General features: G+C 38.2%; 1 protein-coding gene across 2 annotated transcripts in view; it reads left to right on the forward strand.

Moving 5' to 3' along the window:
• Positions 1-208: 208 nt before the first annotated feature.
• The window catches only part of LOC148373374 (vasoactive intestinal polypeptide receptor-like), a 57119-nt gene continuing 37215 nt past the window's right edge, over positions 209-20112 (forward strand). For both annotated transcript variants that reach the window (XM_088352764.1, XM_088352841.1), the window contains exons 1-3: positions 209-351; positions 5883-5976; positions 11918-12031. In XM_088352764.1, the coding sequence (XP_088208890.1) occupies positions 292-351; positions 5883-5976; positions 11918-12031 (268 nt within the window). In that variant the 5' untranslated portion in view covers positions 209-291. The remainder of the gene's footprint in view (positions 352-5882; positions 5977-11917; positions 12032-20112) is intronic.

The raw sequence follows: 20112 nt of genomic DNA on the forward strand, positions 1-20112 counted from the left end.
AAAAATGCTTCACAATCCTCAATCTCATCAGGACTGCATAACGTGACAAAGGTTTGATGAAGTTAAACGGAAGGTGTGTCTGAGGCGTGTCCCGTTGCCCTCAGAGCAGTTTTCATTGGCTGCTTATCACTTGTGCGCAATGGCTGGGAGGAGAAGCATTTTGCCACTTGCGCGATCCGCGCCACTTCTTGCGTGCAACAACGCACAAGTCAGCCCAGACGAAGCATCTGAATCTGGTTTTACCGAAGCATACATTCACTTTTGGAATCAAACGAGCAACACACTGCGGAGATGTATGCAGAACACAGGAGGAGTCTTTTCATTCTTTTATCCTGCATGCTGCTGAAACCTGTGAGTACAACTAAACACACAAGTGACCTCCTTTCAGGAATGCGCCTGCCAGTAAACTTTAGTCCATATGGAATTTTGCAGCTTTAGTATGCGCACAAGATTTAACCGATTAGTCAAGAGAGTTTGTCTTGGATGCTTTGCTCGCCATTGTGACCAATGGGGCAGTCATCTTGCTTCGCAATGTTTAGTTTGAATAACTTTTTGATATTTTGAATCCACACAATAAAAAGACAAGCTCTCCCTCGTGATTTTGTTTTTGTAAACCTTTTCGACCTGAAGAATTTTAATATCATTATTGTAACATGTTTCAGTCAGCTTTGTCTTGGGCATCACAGCATCAGAACAGTTCAAAGGTTTCCCTGACACTTATGCCCTTTTATGCCGGGTTTGGATCCGGGATGTAATGGTCTTCTTAACACGACACCATGGCAACAGCCTCCCCTCTGTCTCGTCACTTAGTGGTCTTTCCAGCATCCTTAGTTACATCGGTTTCCCCTGGAGAAGCATGTATGATTTATGTATAAATGCCTCTGTCAGTGCAGATCCTGAAAATAACACATTTGGTTTAAACATAGGTAGTATTATTTACCTGTCAACTTATACGCTTTTACCCGTATTTTATGTTTTATTTGATCTTTTTTACTTTGCGCACGCCGTAAAATAATTTTTGCTCGGAATTTTTTTTTGAAAGGACTTGTTTTTTTTTTTTTAAATCTCAAATCTTCAACGTACGTATAATAAGAAACACTAAATTGACTGTAAGTGGAGAAATAACTAAGACAGATGCTGAAAGAATAGCTGTGTTGTTTATATGGTAATTCAAATTTACTTTATACACAATGTATCTTTATTTTTGGTCTACATAGTCTATTTTGTTGCGAGTAATGTAAAGTGGGTGATTCCGGGATTTTGGTGTCGGTCCAATCCAAGTAAATACAGGGTAGTATCGATCAATACTGATCCGATACAGATACTTTTTGTTCAGAAATGTCGTGATTATTGAATAATTGATCACGTCCCCTTTTGAGTTAGTCTATATTATCGATAAACAGATCATAAAGATATTATCCTCTAAAAATGCTTCATTTTTATTAAATAACTCCATTACAAATTTTAAAAGTATAAAAAATGAATACCAATATTTTTATTACAACGGTTTCAGAACAGAAGCCGATGGAGTCAACCCAAAAAAAGCAGCAATGTAAATAATAAATACAAATACTATATGTCAACAAAACAACCAAACTTCCTTCTAAGAATAACGTCAGCAGTGCAAATAAAGCATCAATTGTCTCTCACTGACTCTGTTGCAGAAGTGACAACAAATTTACTGTTTTTTGTTCAGAAACAGTAAGGTTTTGCAGCTCATTGATCTCCACATGGTTAGTTTTGTTCAGGTATTTTTGTGTCGATTTTTCAAACTGTTTACACAGCAGCCGACCACTTTACCCCAAAAATGAGACCTGGTATTGTTTTCTGGAGTTGCCCTTCCTATTTGTCTTTGTCATTCTTTGCTTTTGGCAGGGTTGGTCGGTCGCCCTATTGTCAGTCTGACAGGCAGGAGCAGCAGCGGGCCAGGTAGAGAGAGGTGCTAAAAGTGTCAGTCACATACTCAGGCATTAACTTAGAGAGTGACTGAGGGCGCTAGATCAGAGAGAGAATTGCTCTATCTACAATGCGTATTTAAGAATATCCGTGGAGGAGTGAAATGTCTATCAATGACAAAAGTATCGATCCAACTCAAGTGCTTGCCTAGTATTGATAATACCGATACTTGTATTGATCTGCCCACTCCAAGTAAATACTGTGTGTCTTGCGGGGTGATTGTAAGGTTTATCATTGCTTAATACGGGGAATTACAATCATTATTAATGGAAGCAATTGACTGTGGTTAACTGGTGTGCAGTGTTGTACCTAAGTCTTTGGACTTTATCACATTTGTTTATATCCATATTTGAACATAAGTAATCTTTTCAGTGTTTTATGATATACTGCAGATACATAAATCTCAGGACTTTATTAGATTTGGTTGTATCCATAATTCATCATCAGTCTGTTTTTTCAGCATTTCTATGATATAAACACCCCTAAAACCCCCTCAAATAGTCAACAAACTGTGTTGTTGGAATAAAAAAGTGTCCCTTTTAGCAAAACAAAATAAAGCTGAAGATGTGGTAATTAAGATACCCGTGAAAGATCGGGCCTAAAAAAAATCCTGCCCGACTCGGACCAGACCGAACCCCTTGATTTGAGGGACCGGGACCCAAGCAAACCCGAAGCTGCTCCCCGGCGCTGAAGTGTGCGTGGTCCCGAAATGCATCGCCGAAACGCACAATTCGGCTCCGGAGCGCACACATAGGCGCCGAAGTACGCATGTCGCTGTTACAGTTACTTTGGAATAATATAACTCAATTAGAAGTAAAAAGTAGTTATCCAAATAATTAATTTATTAAAAGTAGGGGCCTACTGTGCTGATTCTCCACGAAGAAAAAAAAAACTTCGAGAGAGAAGCCCGGCCTGACTTAATGATTGAGATTTGATGCCCGAACCTGGCTCGAAATTCAAGCCCAACATCCTACATCTACATGCTCTTAACCAATACGTCTTACACAATATCCAGACTAGAGGTTTGATTTTAACAGAGAGGCGCAAGTGTACTCAGCCTCAAAAACATCATGTATCTTTATTTTCACTCCGAGTCCAGTCTAATGGTCTAGGTGTTCCGGTGTACACAGCTGCCTTGCATCTGGCAATTTTCGAACAGATAGACTGTGCTTGGCCTGAAAACAGACACAGTCTAATTGCCGTGGCGGGTGTCTTTGTAAATTGCGCTAATCCTCCCCGGGTGTTCTGGCGCATTTCCAGTTTTGTGACCGGAAATATTTTAGACCAGGAAAAATCTGATCTAACTGATTGTGATCGTGGTGTAAAGTGATATTAATGGATAATATCAACATAAAAACATTCAGTTTCCAATGCGGTTGTCTTTTTTTCTGGTATCAAATGTGGCGAATATTCTGACCCAATGGGGGATGCCACTCGGGAAAAAATGAAATAAAATAACAAAATAAGCATTCGAATGAGCTTTATGATTGACTTGTGCTGTGTATAAAGATAAAGCCTTACATGTTTCATGATTTTTTTTCTTGGAGGACAAAATAATAGTGTGCATTCTTTCAAATTGATCTTACCTGATTGAAGAAACGAGTCATGTATGCAATTATGGGTTGGTTATAGTGTTGTGTGGAAAAAATGGGAGTAATATGAGTTGTTTGTGAACATAACGGCTCTATGAACTGGCTCTTCGAAGTAATCAACGGGAGCTGGCTCCCTGCTAATCAGGAGCCGTCTCCCTTCAAGAGACACGATTGGTCAATATGCATTTACCGGGGATTCTGTGTGGTTGTTTGAGTTTAAATTTGTTGAGTACAATAATGCCTCACTGTATTGCTGTTTACTTTTCGGTATTTCAATACTTTGCAAATTTTCATCGTGCATTGTGTTTTGCAGCAGGCAACACACAGCAAATGTAATCATTGGGGGAAGTGCCAGAGGGCTGTGTGTGTGTGTGTCTGTGTGTGTGTGTGTGCTGGGTGTGTGCGCCACTGTGATAGGCTGGTGTATGCTTTCAGTCAAACAGCTGGGCAAGCACACAAGTTAATGGGTCCACCAAAAACTAACTGCAAAGCAAGGCAACAGCTAGTGTTTTAGTAGCTCCTCACAATGACAAGAAATTCAGCAGTTAAATCGGACTCCTGGAAAGTCAAAGAAACGCAAGGAAATGCTCCGTGGGTCGTTATCAGGTAGAGAAGAGACCGAAGGGGTGTCGGCAGCGAAAGCCACAGCACTGCCACAAAGTCAGCCTACTGCTATGACTACGCAACAACTCTTACAAGCCACCCCTGCCAAACCTGTATCTCACCAATGCCATTATCCATTTACCATAAAACGGATGAACTGGGGCTACAACTCGTGGGAAATAACTACGTTTGTGACTCTTAGCTTTCTTACACTGAAACATTTCTTTGTTCTATTGTATAATGATAATAAAGACTCAACTGCAATTATGTGTTGTTTTTTTTATTTGTAGAGCTATAGATGTTACCTTGTTATAATTGTATATATTATGTTGCTGATATCTCATGAATAAATCAATGTCTCTGTGGTTTTTTTGGAACGCAACCCCTGCGAAAAAGCAGAGATTACTTTATATAAAATGTTGTATTTTAGATTTATTTAAAAAATGTTTTTCTGTGAATATTTAAATTTCAAATGTTTTGTATTTTTCAGGGGTCCCATGTTTCTATCTTAGCTTTTTTGTACATGACAAATTTGAAAGGGTATTTTTATATTTCGTTGTTTATTTGATGTTACACTGCAAGGTTATTTTTTTTATTCACATATGGCCATGATGTGTGTTTTTTGGGATTCTGTGTTGATTTCTTTTCAAGTTGCTTTGTATGAAATTAATAATGCAGAACACAATGAATGATGAAAATCCACTAAGTAGCGAAACCACCAAACGTGAACAGTGAAACAGCGATGGATTACCGTAATACATTAAAAAATATATATTTATTCATTACTACATAATGTCACATTATTATTGGTGATAATATTGATTAAAGGAACAAAAAAATCTAAAAGGCCGTTTACGGGAACCACAGAGCCGACTTTCTTTAGTGAGCCAAGCTGAAAGAGCCCATTCTCTAAAAAGATCAAGAGCCAGATGTCCCATCAATATTAGAGTCATGTTGTGGCCAGCAATAGATACGGGAGGTAAAATCTATAGGCTGAGCGAAACCCAAAATTAAATCATTAAATATCATTCTTCTCTTTTTTTATTCATCCACCTGTCATTGTCGAGCACGCGGCAACAATGTCTGTGCTGCGCGAAAGGGATATTTAATCGAGAAAAAAAGCCCGGCCCGCTCGCTCAGGGCTGCACGAGACAGAACTGAATCCATTGCGCGGTTCCTTCACCGCGCGACACATAGAAAAGAAACAAAGAAAAATGACGGGTGGATACATTAATAAAAGAAGGCTGTCAGAGAGAAGCATTCCAAATAAAATATGAAAGGTTGTTTTTTTCTTCGGGTCCGGGTCCTCAAATAAAGTCAATGTGTTGGGTTTGGGATGGGTCAGGCTTTATTACCCGCGTTCCTGGGTCGCGTTGGGGTGGAATTTTCTTAGGCCCAATCTTACCTCTAATGGCTACGTTTTATCAGTCTGATCTTTAGTAAAAAGGTAAAAGTAATAACTCCCACGAAAAACTTGTTTAGCAAGTGTGCATTCATCTCCTTTGCCACTTGAAAATATGGAAATTTAATGACTGTACTGGCTGACTATGTCCAGGAAATGTGTTTTCATCTTTTGTATATGCCAGATGAGGTACTTGGCAGCTGCGCCGGTCCGAATCATTTCGGGAAACAATTGAGGAAATTTCACCTCGATATAAAAAGCTTCTTTTGCTCCTTTACAGAGCACTCGTGCCAAGATTTTTACTTGAGTGCTGTCTACTCTCTTCGTAGGTAATTTCCATGCAGAATCAGATGTGCGACATGAAGAGGGAGCTGGACAAGGAGAAGGACCTGTGCGAGGCTCAGATCGAGAACAAAACATCAGGTATGTGGATGTTTGTAATGGTCAACCGTTATATACTCTTGCCTCATCCTTATTTGCTAATTCCACTGAAGGTCTGGATGGAAGTGACAAAACTCGCTCAAAAAACAACAAACGCTGTTCAAACCTGGATTGGCATTGTATTTTGCATGATTGCACATACTTTGCTCCTCCTGCCAGACCATCATCATGTGGATTTAGCTCAAATTCCAAAAGAAACAACTCATTTTCATATTCTTCAAGTCGAATCTAAAACAACTAACTAAAGCGATAAATAGTACCTTTTACATCATTTGAGCTAATATAATGTGCCTGTTATAAAGAGATAAGACCAAAAAGTAGCAAACATGATCAAAAACAACAAAAAATATCGAGTTAAAAAGTAGTAAAACAAGTAAAATAAGAGCAACTGTATTGTCTTACGCGAAACATATTTTGCATAAATTTAATTTGTATTTAAATCTTATCATTTTTTTTTTACTAACCTAAAATCCATCCATCCATTTTCTGTACTGCTCATCCTTATTGGGGTTGCAGGGTTGAAATACATTTTGAATTGAATTGTAAAAAAAAAAAAAAAAATTTGAAAATCACATATATAATTCTGCTGCTTTTTTCTATATTTGTTTCTTGTTTTTCTAAAAATAAATTGTCAATTTTAATCATAACATATTCTGATTTTAAGAATTATTTTCTTATCTTACCAAATACAATTTGTTAAATAAATCATAAAACAAAAACAATAATAATTTATCCAGCGTTATCATGTTTCCTTTTTATTATATGTATTTATTCACTTTACTATTTCATTTGGCAAATTGTACAAAATGCTTGTAAGCGGTAAGGTTTATTTTATTATGAGTGTAAAAATAGTGTGATAATGAAAAAAACTCAAATGCCTTTCCATATGTAATCTGTACCACTGGTTGTCTTGTGGGCAAAGTTCAGCGCCCTCACCGCCGCAACCCAGGTCTGATTTCCGTTGAAGACAATCTTTTACGATTTTAATCAGCGATTATATGCCATAATTGTATAAAGAGCCCAATGGTTATACACAAATAAACACTTTAGCTCTTACTGTAGTCTCAATTTTATGTGCCTTATTGTCCAGTGTGTCCTAGGTATGAAAAATATATGTCAAAACACTTTTTGTTGGGGGAGCTCGTTACAATCCAGTGCAGCTTATAGTGTGGAAAATACAGTAAATAGAAAAATAAAACATGAAACAAAAAGAAGATTGCCATGGAAATCATGGATGATCTTTATGTCATCTAAAAATACAAATTGGCCATTCCAGATTTGTTACAGGGCCTTGAGCCATAAGTGGTGGAAAGGAATATATTGAAGTACTTTTAGGGCGTAACGGGAGTTGGATGGAATTCAAAATTAGCTTGTGAGAGGCACAGTCAAGGTCACTACAGACATTTTGGCGAGTGGACTTGGATGTATTGAACCAATCAGGCCCCAAGGATGGAGCCGAGAAAACGTGAAAGATCTAAAAGAAAAGTTGCTCAATACAATGATGGAAACTGGTGTGAGAGAGTAGGATGACAATGACTACCTGAGCTGAGAATGAACGACACTTTGAAAGTCTGGTATTGTTCTCTAACAAATAACTGAATAGAGGAAGTCATAACGTATCTTTAATCCTATAATGTCCACTTTTTCAAATGCTTCTTCAATACAACAACATCTGAAGCTGAGATTACAGTGTCCCCCTTAATGATTTCAGTAGCAGCTATCAAGTGTTCTGAAGTTCTCAATGTGAGAGGTGAGTTAAAAATACATGACACAAAAATAACCCACATAAACGAGAAACCATCTTGAGGAAATCAACGTTTTTGTGACAAATCAGCAGTGGGGTAAGCTTGATTTTTCTGCATTTTTTAACTTCGCACCCAATGAGAGACACTAGTGTTAACGTGCCTTTTGCTGCTGTTTATATGACACTACTATAAAAAAGTGATGGTAGCAGAGGCGTCTATATGATAAGGGACTCTTCTCACCCGGGCTACCCCCTTTTTTCTTATTACCCTCTGGTAGGTCCCTTAAAACAAGAAAAAACAGGCTCATCAGAGACCGTTTCCTCCCCAGGGCCATCGCCACCCCAAACAAGTGCGGAGAACAGTAAAGATATTCAAACTTGCAACTTATTTGGTATTTTTTGCTGCGGCTAATGTTATTGCACTACTTTTCATTGCACTATTGTTAAAATACGCTATTCTTTCACTGCATCAATGTTTTTAAGCACCATGTCGCAGTCTTTTATCTTATTCTTCTCTTTAAAGTCTTTTTTCCATGTTTACCCTTGAGTGCCATGTCTAATCTTGATGCATCCAATGATAATAATGACAATAAAGACCTATTCTATTCTATTCTATTCTATTCTATTCTATTCTATTCTATTCTATTCTATTCTATTCTATTCTATTTTGTACTATGCTAGCATTAACGGTTCGCAACTATAGCTGTAAAAGAGACACTGGCAACGAGTCGTTATGAAATATACCCTGATTTTAGATTGGTTGACATTTGAAAATGCTAAACAGAATGAAAATGGACCTTAAAGTCAATCAATGTTTTTTTTTCAGGTCTGGTCTTAGACTTTCAAGATTGAACATTGGCGTATATTGCCTGACTTATGGGCAGTAAGTTTGACAAGTTCGAATAGGCGATTGCGTCGTGGTAGAAGTGAAAGACTTTTCTTATATATTATTCTTTTTAAAAGTAGAGCTGAGACGGTGCATGGCCTGCATGGCGGAAGAAGAACAGACTAATTGGATTCAATGCGGGATATAAATCGGCCTTTAGTACCTTCATCAAAAAACTGCAAACAGATGGAAAAATTTCAAGAGGGAACAACATGCTTCCATGCCTCTCAACCAAAGTCATATCAACGTTGACTTTAAAGGGACAGTGTGTAATAATTGACCACTAGATGTCACTGTGTTGTGTAGTGCATCATAAAGCGGGTGCTAAAAAGCACAAGGAACAATACAAAACTTTTTTGTCTTATTATATGCCCAGGCTTTCGGAAAAGTTTTGTTTTTCTGTGATACTTGTAGCAGCGAAATGTCGAACAAATATTCTAGTTTCCTCCAAGTTAGACTCATTTCATGCAAAATAAATGCAAATTACTTGACCTCATAGTACTCTGAAATATCCACATTAATATAAGAATTTATCTACTTTTCCTTATTATTTAAATCTAAATATATGTTTTTCCGCTAGAAGGCGCTAGATAAACACATGATCCCTTTAATGAGATCATAGAAACGGATGGACACTGTTAGGTTTAAGTTCGAGTAGACACTCAAAATAAGGAGAAAAAACATGATTGTAATTTGAACTTGCAAGGAGGACAGGAAGACAAGACTTCAGACAGGGAATATCTATCCCCATTCTCTTTTTATTAAATCTTCAGGGTTATAAAAAGCAGATCAGCCCTAAGGGGTGTGATAATCAAAGAACAGCAACATGATTGGGTGAGAGCGACAATTATGTAATTGTCAAAACAACAAATAAGAGTTTGCAAAATAATAATAATAATAATAATAATTTCCTTGTATTGTCATTCTGTGTAACAATGTACACAGAACGAAATGTCGATTGCACCTGACCCGATGCAGCACTGGCATCTCATGAAGTCTTCTTTGCAGGTTTCCAACATTATAAAGGCGATAAACTTATCAGATCTCTTGCACGCTTCAACAGAGCAGCATGCAGATTGTTTCTCTGATTTACTATAAACTGGAAGAAGTTCACCATATTGACGATTAATTAATGAGCAAATCATCTTTTCTCCTTCTTTTCCGCATGGCGGTGACAGAAGTGATGGACACCCTGGATTAGTTGCTAGCCAATCACACGGCACACAGGGACAGACGATCATTCAGTCTTAGGGACAATTTTCAGTCAGAAGTACACCTGCCTACATGTTTTTAGAATGTTGGAGGAAACCGAAGCAACCATGGAGAAAATGCAAACGAGGCCAGTAACTGGAATTGAACCCGGGACCTCTGAAATGTAAGGCGGACTCGATAAACAGTCGACCTTTGTGCCACCCCTTGCTGCTCATATACCAAATTTTAAAAAAAGGCATTATAGTTATCTAAAGGGGCAGCCCGACTGAGTGGTTTGGACGTCCCGGGTTCAATTCCAGCTCGGGCCTCCCTATGAAAAGTTTGCATGTTCTCCCCGTGCCTTTGTGGGTATCTTCCGGGCACTCTCGTCTCCTCTTACATTCAGGCAGGGTTTCCCCTAACCGCTGCCCAAAGAAAGCTGAGATGAGCTCCAGCACTCCTGCAACCCTTGTCAAGATTAGCGGTGCAGAAAATTGATGGATGGTTATCTAAGTCTAAGTAAACAAGAGCTATGAGAAAATCATGGCTATTTCGATCTCTTCTCCGTGTCCCAAAAGAAAGAGAGAGAGAGAGATATGGGAAATGTGGGACACTATCAGCACTCAGCACATATTTGGGCAAAACTGTGAGAAATTCGCAATTTTAGTACACAGTAGGGGTTGAATGCCTCTCCCACACTCTGAAATCAATTGAAAACAATCTTTTACAGCTCACCTTTCCTTTTCTGGTGTCCCTCAAGTGTTGGTGCCACTGTACCCGCAACCGACAAACGTGGAACGTATCACCAACAAAGTAATAAACAGATGTTTGAATTGAGGCGTGGTGACCCACTTCTCTATACCGAACCAAAATGCAGTGTGGAAAATCTCTTCTGACTGATGATTCAAATCAGAATATGCAACAAAGGACGGGGAGCCTTTTTATAAGTCATGGCGGAGCTCAGTGTTAAACTAAGAGATCTGCTCTTATGGATCTGATGCGCTGGCTGCCATGGGAACGCTAATTCAGAAGCCAAACAACTTTGATGGAAGGCATTTTTTCGGGGGTGGTTGGTTGGCAGGGTTGGAAGGGTTACTTTAAAAATGTAATCCGATACAGTTAATATTTACCTGTTGAAAAGTGTAATAAGTCACATAATCCCAATACCATAATATTTCAATAATGTAACTTGATTACTTTTAATTACTTTTGGATTACTCCAATACCACATATGCTAATAAAATACAAAATGAGCAAAGTACCACTTCAGTGTGTCCCCTTCCCACTCCCCTGTGACACTCCCCTGAGGATAGGCGGTGCATATAATGGATGGATGGAACAATGTAACTTTGAAAAAGAATTGGAAGAAACCAAGGTCAGGTAGTTGCTTGTCGTCCAACAAAATAGTGCTTCAATTTTAACCACATATTATAGTTTATCAAGCAAAAATCAAACTTTCTCTATGCTCTGTTTTGGTTCGCGTTAAGAGTAGATTAATACAGTGATCATATCGTGGATATTGAACAACAATTAACTACAAAACACAAAAAGAAGATGATTAAGCAAATTTACTTAATATCCCCGAATGCATCACTAGCGCACCAAAAATCACACACAAAAACAGCCTCATGAAACTGCAAGCTCGCACCAATTCAACAAAATGAGTGCTACATACATAAATAAGACGGAATCAAAAGTACTTTTACCTGCAACACCGTGTGACGAACATGCAATCTGTACAATCTGCACTATATGGAGGCTACTACGATCCGCACGTACCGCGTGTCTAAAATTCATCTCTCTTTGTCCATCTAGTGTCAATGATTGACATTATGAAACACAAAAGCCGTCTATCGGCGCATTATGTATGTATAAAAATACTTAAAAAAAAAAAAAACTGAAATCCTGCAACGTAATCCTTAATTCAACTAAATAAACCTATAATTTGATTACGTCTTTTCTCTGTAACTGAAACGGAATACGATTCTGTTTTTTGTATCCTAATTACGTAACATTGTTTCATGTATTCCTTTACTCCCCAAGCATGTTGGTTGGTTGGGAGGTAATTTTCATTCTGTGTTTATTGTATATGTGACTTCCAGGTTGCAGTGGTACGTGGGACAAGATCACCTGCTGGCCAAATGCTGATGTTGGGGAAGTGGTCTTCATCCCCTGCCCCAAATACCTTTTTTACTTTTCCAGGGAGATTCCAACAGGTATGAATTTCATAAACTAATTAACCATTCTCAGAGAGTCTGGGAGGATGTAGGGGAGGTATCATTGCACATAAATGCATTTTCTCAGAAAAGATTCAATTTAAAAATAAATAAGTTTTCAAATGCAATTTCAAGTCAAGTCACACTTGTATAGTACTTAATCCCAAGGCAGAATTACACCATCCCTTGATCTGAAACCAGCATGCGGGCAAGGGAAAACTCAAAAACCCAAACTTGAGGAAAATAGATAACCTTGAGAAGGGGCCCTACAAGTGATAATTCCCTTTCCATTATGACAAGGCTGCCATAGATGTTGCATTGGGTAACAATACACAAAACATACTCAATATATTTAAAAAACATAGCTAATATGTAAAATTGTTCAAGAAATCTGTGACAGCAATGACGCAGCTTTCCATCTCAGCCAGCATGTGGTAAAGGTTCAACAATTACTTCCAGCTGGTCAGTAATGCCGAGTGTGCGTAACTAAGAAGCAGCTAGGGGGCACCTAACATTGTAACAAGGGTGCTCGAGTACCGTACTCTTTCATCTTAACAATGCTGTGTGGAGGAATGGGACATTCTTTGCCTCTTTGTAAACATGCTTTGCGCAAAATGGAGGGGAAGGGGAGTAAAGGGAATGAGCCCAAGTTATAATGAAACTTTGTCATCTCAACTAAACTTCATCTTAACTTCAATTTTATTGTCAATTATGCTAAATGCACAACATACCGCACATATAAAATGTATTTATCTTTCCCATGTGCAAATATGCAATAAATAAGAGAATTACAGACAGCAGCAAGGTAAGAAAAAAAAGGATCCGTATAAAAATCTAAAAATCTAAATCGAATCTAAATAGAGTAGTTTGGTATTGATTTGACAGAATGCAGTGGGGTGGGAGGTGTAGGCAAGGGAGAGAGTTCGGAGTCCAGACAGCATGATGGTCGAAGCTTTTCTTTGGTCTAGCTGGTTATGGCTCTTTTCCCTTAGAGCCACAGGTTCTTTTCTTTTTGTCTTACTTTTCCCTTTTAAGTCTTTTATTACATGGCTCATCTAATCCCGTGGTAAACTATGTTTACTACGTTGTTATCAATAATAATAAAGAAAATTCTTGTTCTAATTCTATCGTTGTCATTAGCACTTAATGGCTGGTTAGACGGATTCCGTGTACGTCATGGAATAAGTAGTACTTCATTTAAAAAATACGCAATAAGACAGCAATCCTTCCATTAATCCCATTTTACCACCAATATTTTTTACTGTTACAAATCATCACGCCATAAAGTTTTATTGTTTGCATTGGCTGTATGCTACTTGAGCATGAAGAATGCAACTTGATGCAGGGTTGATTTATTGTATTTATCGGAGCACACCCATAATCATTTATAACCTCAAATTTTATTGCAGCGGTTTCAAATATTTGCTACGGTTGACCTTGTATCACCGTGCAGTGCATGACACACGTTGATGGCAAGTTCATTTTATCTTTATAGTTGCTGATGCCCTGCCCTATTTATCGCGGCACAAATTCACCTGGCACAGTGGCGCAGTCGTAAAGAGAGAAAAACATTTCTCCTCTCTACTCTGTACATCATGAAGTTATTAGAGAACGCCTGAGTGTTTATTTATCTATTCATCCCGCTGTAATCCAGTTTCAACCTCATGGGGATGTGGCTAATTATGCAGTTGTTACACCGCTGAGATTTCAATGCTTTGTAGAGCACTGTGTTTGAGATCAGTCCCACCGAGATTTGCATGTATTGCAATTTGAAAATAAGTGGCGTGCTTACTTTCGTCAGCGCAATCACACTGAAATTATACGTTTGGTCTGTAAAGGGAGACCTCCATTTGGATTATTACTCTGGAGAATGTAGCCTGTCACGTTAAGGCACACAGCTGTAATTTGGTCCTTTAAAAGTCTTGGTGTTTTATGAAAAATTATTTAGTAATAATGGTTCAGAGAGCATGAATGATTCAAACTGTGCAGTGTTTTATAATATCATTTTGAATAAATGTGATTCAAATTTTGAAAACTTAAGATAAATAGAAAAACAATCACAGGTAGATTATTGAAAAAAAAATGTCAGCAATAGAGAAGCCCGACCCTACCCGAATGTAATGATTGACATTTTAGGCCCGACCCGGGCTAAAAATTGAGTCTGGTCGGGCTTGGACTTAAGATCTTACCTGTAATGTAAAAACAACGTCTCTATTCATATAATTTTATTTTATTTGACTTTGTTACTTTATGACTAAATTACAAGGGCGTTTTAACAGATTGACCTAATCAATTTGATCTTAAAATAAAATAAAGCATTTTCAGTGTTATATTTTGTACAAAAGACCCAATTTGAATCGGAAACATTCAATAAGGAATAAAAAAATGACGAAAATACAAAATGTTTTTCTGACATTGACAATATGCGTCATTACATTTGCGGCATGTGGTCTGTTAATTATGCATCCAATGAGTTAAAACAAGTCATTGATTTTAGGAAGAAGAAAAAAGAACAAAATCCAAAAATTAGGGGTCTGTTATCGTGTGATGCATCGTGTCTTGTTTATGATGAAGTGCTTACAAAAAAAAATCCAAACCAACTGAGGGATAATCACCAGCATGTAAAAGGATCATACATGCAAAAATCTGGTGCAAGCCAGATAGGAGTAAAACAACCACATAATGGAGGGTAAAAAAGACGAATCCCAGGTTTATGAGGAGAAAATACAGTATAGGGTGTTTTAAAAGCAAGATATGCTTTGAATATTATTAATAATTATTATTATGAATATACCGTATTTTCCGCACTGTAAGGCGCACCTTAAAGCCTTTATTTTTTTCAAAAACTGACCATGCGCCTTATAATACAGTGCGCCTTATATATGGATCAATATTAAGTCGCAAAGTCTTGCAACTAAGGCAAGCAGCCGCCGACTAGATTTTCCCCCGAAGGCGAAGTCGTCCGCGGTGTATGCTGGGCTACATATGCCGGCGTTTCATTTGCTAGCCAATGTGTCAATCATCATTTGAATCGATCACTATTGGCTAAAATTATTCGGAGGTAAAGGAGGCGGATCTTTTTTATCATTTACAGGCTCGCATAGGCTAAAGGGGCAAAACAAAGCCTGCAATTGGCCGAAAAAGATGAATGTGGATAGCAGGTTTGGTTGTCTATGGCATAGAGAGAACATGTTTGCATTTGGTTGTCTACGGCATAGAGAGAACATGTTTTACTATTCTGTATTTGTAAAGATTTGACTCTCCTGGATTTACTACACTCACCGATATAAGAGGACCATGGTTGCACATTATTATTGAAGGCAACGACTTCGGTGAGCTACTCTGGCTATATATTTTCCCAGTATCTTGTTTCAGAGTGATATCGATGTTTCTGTGATGTTTTTTTTTTAAATTAAACTCAATTCCAAGTGTTTATTGTCATATGTACAGTAAAGTTACGAGCGAAAAAGAAAATAGAAACTAAGGAATGGTTGGCATTTCTTGAATCCTAAGACTTTAACCTTGCGAATGATATTTGGAACGATGCATTTGATTGACATCATACGGACACCGCATCTGCACGTGTCTACGACACGTATTTGCTTCTTTGCAAGCTTTGGGAATGTTAAGGGGGTAATCAGTTTGACTGAACTATCTGACTGTTTTGTCGACGTTCCCATTGTAGCGGTTTATAATCCGGTGCGCCTTATGTATGGAAGATATAGGACCAAAAACTATTTTTTGGTGGTGCGCCCTATAACCCGGTGCGCCCTATAGTGCGGAAAATACGGTATATATTAACCTGTACAAACTCACAAGCAGATAATTTGTGTACAAAATGAAAAAAAAAACATTTAATATGCTGGAGAACTTTACTCAAGATATGCTTCAGCATGTTTGGCAGGAGCTGCATTACCGACTTGACGTATGCCGTGGCTTATATATTGAACATTTCGAAAATTCAGATGCTTTTGAATTTGTCATTCAGATTTGAAAGAAAAAATCTTATAATTTTCAACATTTACTTCTTAAATCATTCAGTGCCATAATGTATACATACTTTTCTAGAATAATTGTCCCTGAATGCCAAAACGTAAACATATATCTCTGTTTTATTTACAAAATATATTATAAAATGTTTGGGTAAGCTCTTCATTAAGTATTCAGCCTCTTGGAATGATTTCAGTATGATAAATAACCATTAGCTGGCACGATTGGGTTTGATCAAATCAAGGGAGCCCCTACTTTCTAGTGTTGCTTCCTGTATCCGGCAAATGAGAGTGTGTGGGCAGCCCCGCTTGGTGAGTAGGCATACTGAAGCCGTGTGGTGAGAGAACAAAGCTTTTATCTTTAAAAAAAGGTGGTAGTTCCATAGTCATCGTCTGGTCAGAGAGGGATGACGTTTCCTGCACGCCCACAGGAACACGGTCGGCCAAGGGATCGCCATGCTGACCGAAATATTTTGATCACTTTCCTGTAAGCTTTGGTAGCTGAACGGTTCTTGCATCGTTCATGCATCAGTTCAGTGTTCTTGTGACACATTTTTGCAAGCAAAGTGCCCTTGTGTTTATGGAAAGCATCCTTTAGATATTGGAGGCATCACAAATGCAAAAACACCTCACCAAAGTGAAATTTCTGCTTGAAATGCATCCCTTTACTAAAAGCCATTTTTTCTCAGTTTTCTCGGAAAACTTGACAATGTTTAATTGTTGTTTACTAAACCAGAGTTTCTCAAGTGGTGGGTCAAGACACACAAAAGTGAGTCGTGAACGTTTTCAGTGGGTTGCGGACCTTGCATTCGCAAAATGATGCAAAAAAGAAAAAAACCTAGGGTCAATTTCTCTCCTTAACAGTAGATGGCAATAACGCCCTGGTCGATCTCTTTTACCTGTTGAGTCAGTCGGCGCTTTTTGAGAGGGACCACATCTCATTTTATTGGTTTTATTTCCTTTTCTGCCCATGATTATAGATCCCAGGAAAGGTATTGATAAGGGGAAGGAAAAGTGGAAAAAAGTGACGGTTGAGTCAAAGAAGGAAACGATTGTGAAATACCAACATGTGTATTTAATTGATGTGCTCCTGGAAGGTCCAGTAAATGGTTTGAACATTCTTTATTTTTAGCTTACCAGTATATTGATCTTTATTAACTACATAATTACAAAAATATATTGATGTTTAGGTACAGGTTTTATGAATATTTTGATTTTCTTTTGCGTGTGGCTGTTTTGAAGCAGTTTTAGGGGGTCACTTATGGGCTTCTATGCGAGTATATAAAGTATTTTAAGTTGTTTTAGTTTTCCTGTTTATTTTATTTTTTGAAAAAAATGTGAATATATTCTACTCTCTCTGCTTTAAGTTGACAGCTTAAGTGTCAAGCCATGTTTATTTGAAATCACAAGGAGTCTTAAAAGGCTGTACAGACCACAGATTATTGCAAACTACAGACTATTATTACACCATCCTCTGATCTAAAACCTACATGATGGCAAAAAAAAACTCATAAACCTCAAGATGTGGAAAATGAAGAAACCTTGAGAAGGAACTGCACATGAGGTAATCCCCCTTCCAGGATGACCAGGCTGCAATGGATGTTGCGATAACAAATAATTCACAGATATTGTCATGATGAAATATAGGTCATTTATAGCTATTGAATAGAAGTGTGTTTTAAGCCTAGATTCAAACAGTTCCACTGAGGTTGCAGATTTAATCTCAGGGGTAAGAGCATTCCTCAACAACCGGGCCCAAAATGGAGAACGCTCTCGAACCTGCGGTTCCTTTCTTGGCTCTTGGGATCACTAGTAGACCAGCATTTTCAGAGCGAAGGCTCCGGACCGGAACATAGGGGAAATTAAATCTGAAAGATATGAGAAAGCAAGTCCATGCATGACTTTGTATAATCCCAATAGAACCTTAAAATTACATTTTAAGCTAACAGGGAGCCAATGCAGGTTAGCTAAAATCAGGGTAATGTGATCAAACTTTCTTGTCTTGGTTGAAAGCCTCGCTGCAGCATTTTGTACCAGCTGAAGGCTCTTGATTTTGGACATCAGGAGACCGGAGAGTAGCTCAGGAGGTAGAGCTCTCGTCTTGGGATCAAGGTATCCCAGTTCGAATCCCGGCTCGTCCGTGTTACATGGCTAAACCCTGCAAAACGCCTCTCCCATCCATTTTCCTCTCCAACGTTCGCTCTCTGGACAATAAACTGGACCATTTAACAACTGGAAGTGGCATCGAACCGCGAGATGACGAACTGCTGCGCTAAAATTCTGACGAAACATGGTTAATCTATCCCGGCTGACGTTCAAAGAAACTGTGCGGGTCAGATGTATCGACATTTCGTTCTGTATACACGTGTACACGAATGACAATAAAGTAAATCTGAATCTGAATCTGAAGTGTTCTTGGGTAAGACACTGAAACCCTAATACCCCCAATAAGCAGGTTAGCGCCTTACATGGCTGCAAGGCCGCGATTGGGAAATGTGGAGCACATTGTAAAGCGCTTTGGGAAGTCATTGACTTGAAAAGCGCTATATAAATGCAGATCATTTCATTTCATTTTACATTCCAGTAATCAAGACGTGAGGTAACAATTGGATGAATTATAATCTCTGCATCAGACTAGGACAGCATAGGGCGGATTTTAGCAATGTTGCGATGATGGAACAAAAGCTTTTCTAGTAATGTTCTTAAGGTGTAACTGGAAGGACAGATTGGGGTCAACTGTGACACATAGATTTTCGACTTAGTCACTCCGGGTGATATTACATTTGTCAATGTTCAGAGCAGTTTTGAGAACAAGTCATGGCAATTAGATGGACCAATAATTTACATTTTGGTCTTTTCAGAGTTGATGCGCAAGAAGTTGAGTGACATCCGTCTTATTATCTCAGTGAGACAGGCCTCTAAATTTCCACACTTTAGTATCAGATGATATAGTTGAGTGTCTTCTGCTTTAAGGATAAATATTTTCTTGATTTGGGTCGCAGCTCGTCCCTAGGGTGGATTGGTACTAAAAAATGGTAATGGCTAGAAACATGGGTTTAGGTTTTCAATTGATATGTCCTATGCCAATATAGCTACAGAAATACATTTTCTGCAGGCCTTCAAAAATGAGTCAACATGGCTGGCACCCGCACTTCCCATTTAAGAGAAACATCTGGCATTAAATCAGTGGATTTCATTTGCTCAATCATCTAATTCTGTGATATTTATATCACAGGATGTCATATCTGTTGAAACACCTTGTATTTTACTGATAGATCAAAGAAGCAAAGACCATAGGAGGACTTAAAAGAGAGCAAGAGGTGAAAGGGAAGTCACTCAATCATGCTGTAAATCAACAAATAATTTCAAGTCTCTGCTGGAGGAGCTTGCTGTGCTCAGGTTATGATGGGGACGGCTTTGATTTTGTACATTCGGCGGCAGCTGTCTGACAAGTCCGTGGATTTTATTTCACAAATCCGTACGACTTCAGATTCTCAAATGCACACAGGCAGGGGTGATTGTGGAAAGCTGGCTGTTATTTACACGTCCACCCTCTTACAAGAGCAAGTATTACAAAACAAGTCATAATTATAGTGCAGATAGAGAAGTTGTTCTTGAGAACTTTTTACTGAATAAGCCCAACACAAATGCGCAAAATTTCAATTTGTTGCGGTTCACTACGGAGGACCATTCCTGCTATATGTAGAAATAAATGTATAAATAAATACATACAAATTTGTGACGATGGATTCCTTAATATATTATATACCAGTAAATGCCAGTTATTTGTATGTTTTATGCACTTTGTCATTTATTTATTTCAGTATTTGTTTTGTCATTTATTTTATTGTGTATTGTGTTGTTTATTCTGTTGTGCGTTTTGTCATATATTCCGTCATGTATCTTGTAATTTAAAATGTTATTTAGATGTTGGGGCGGGTGAAACTCGCTGACCCTACACTTCTTAGTTGAATAACAAGTTCACCGATCGACTTCAATGCCTTTCTTCCACCAGTGAGTACTTTGGTGCCTAAGTGCAACTTAGGTTTTACTTCGGGCCCGGTTCCTCAAACCAAGTTAAACGGTCGGGTT

The sequence above is a fragment of the Urocampus carinirostris genome, chromosome 1, assembly GCF_059441175.1.
Source record: "Urocampus carinirostris isolate Australia breed hairy pipefish chromosome 1, RoL_Ucar_1.0, whole genome shotgun sequence".
NCBI classification, from domain to species: domain Eukaryota; kingdom Metazoa; phylum Chordata; class Actinopteri; order Syngnathiformes; family Syngnathidae; genus Urocampus; species Urocampus carinirostris.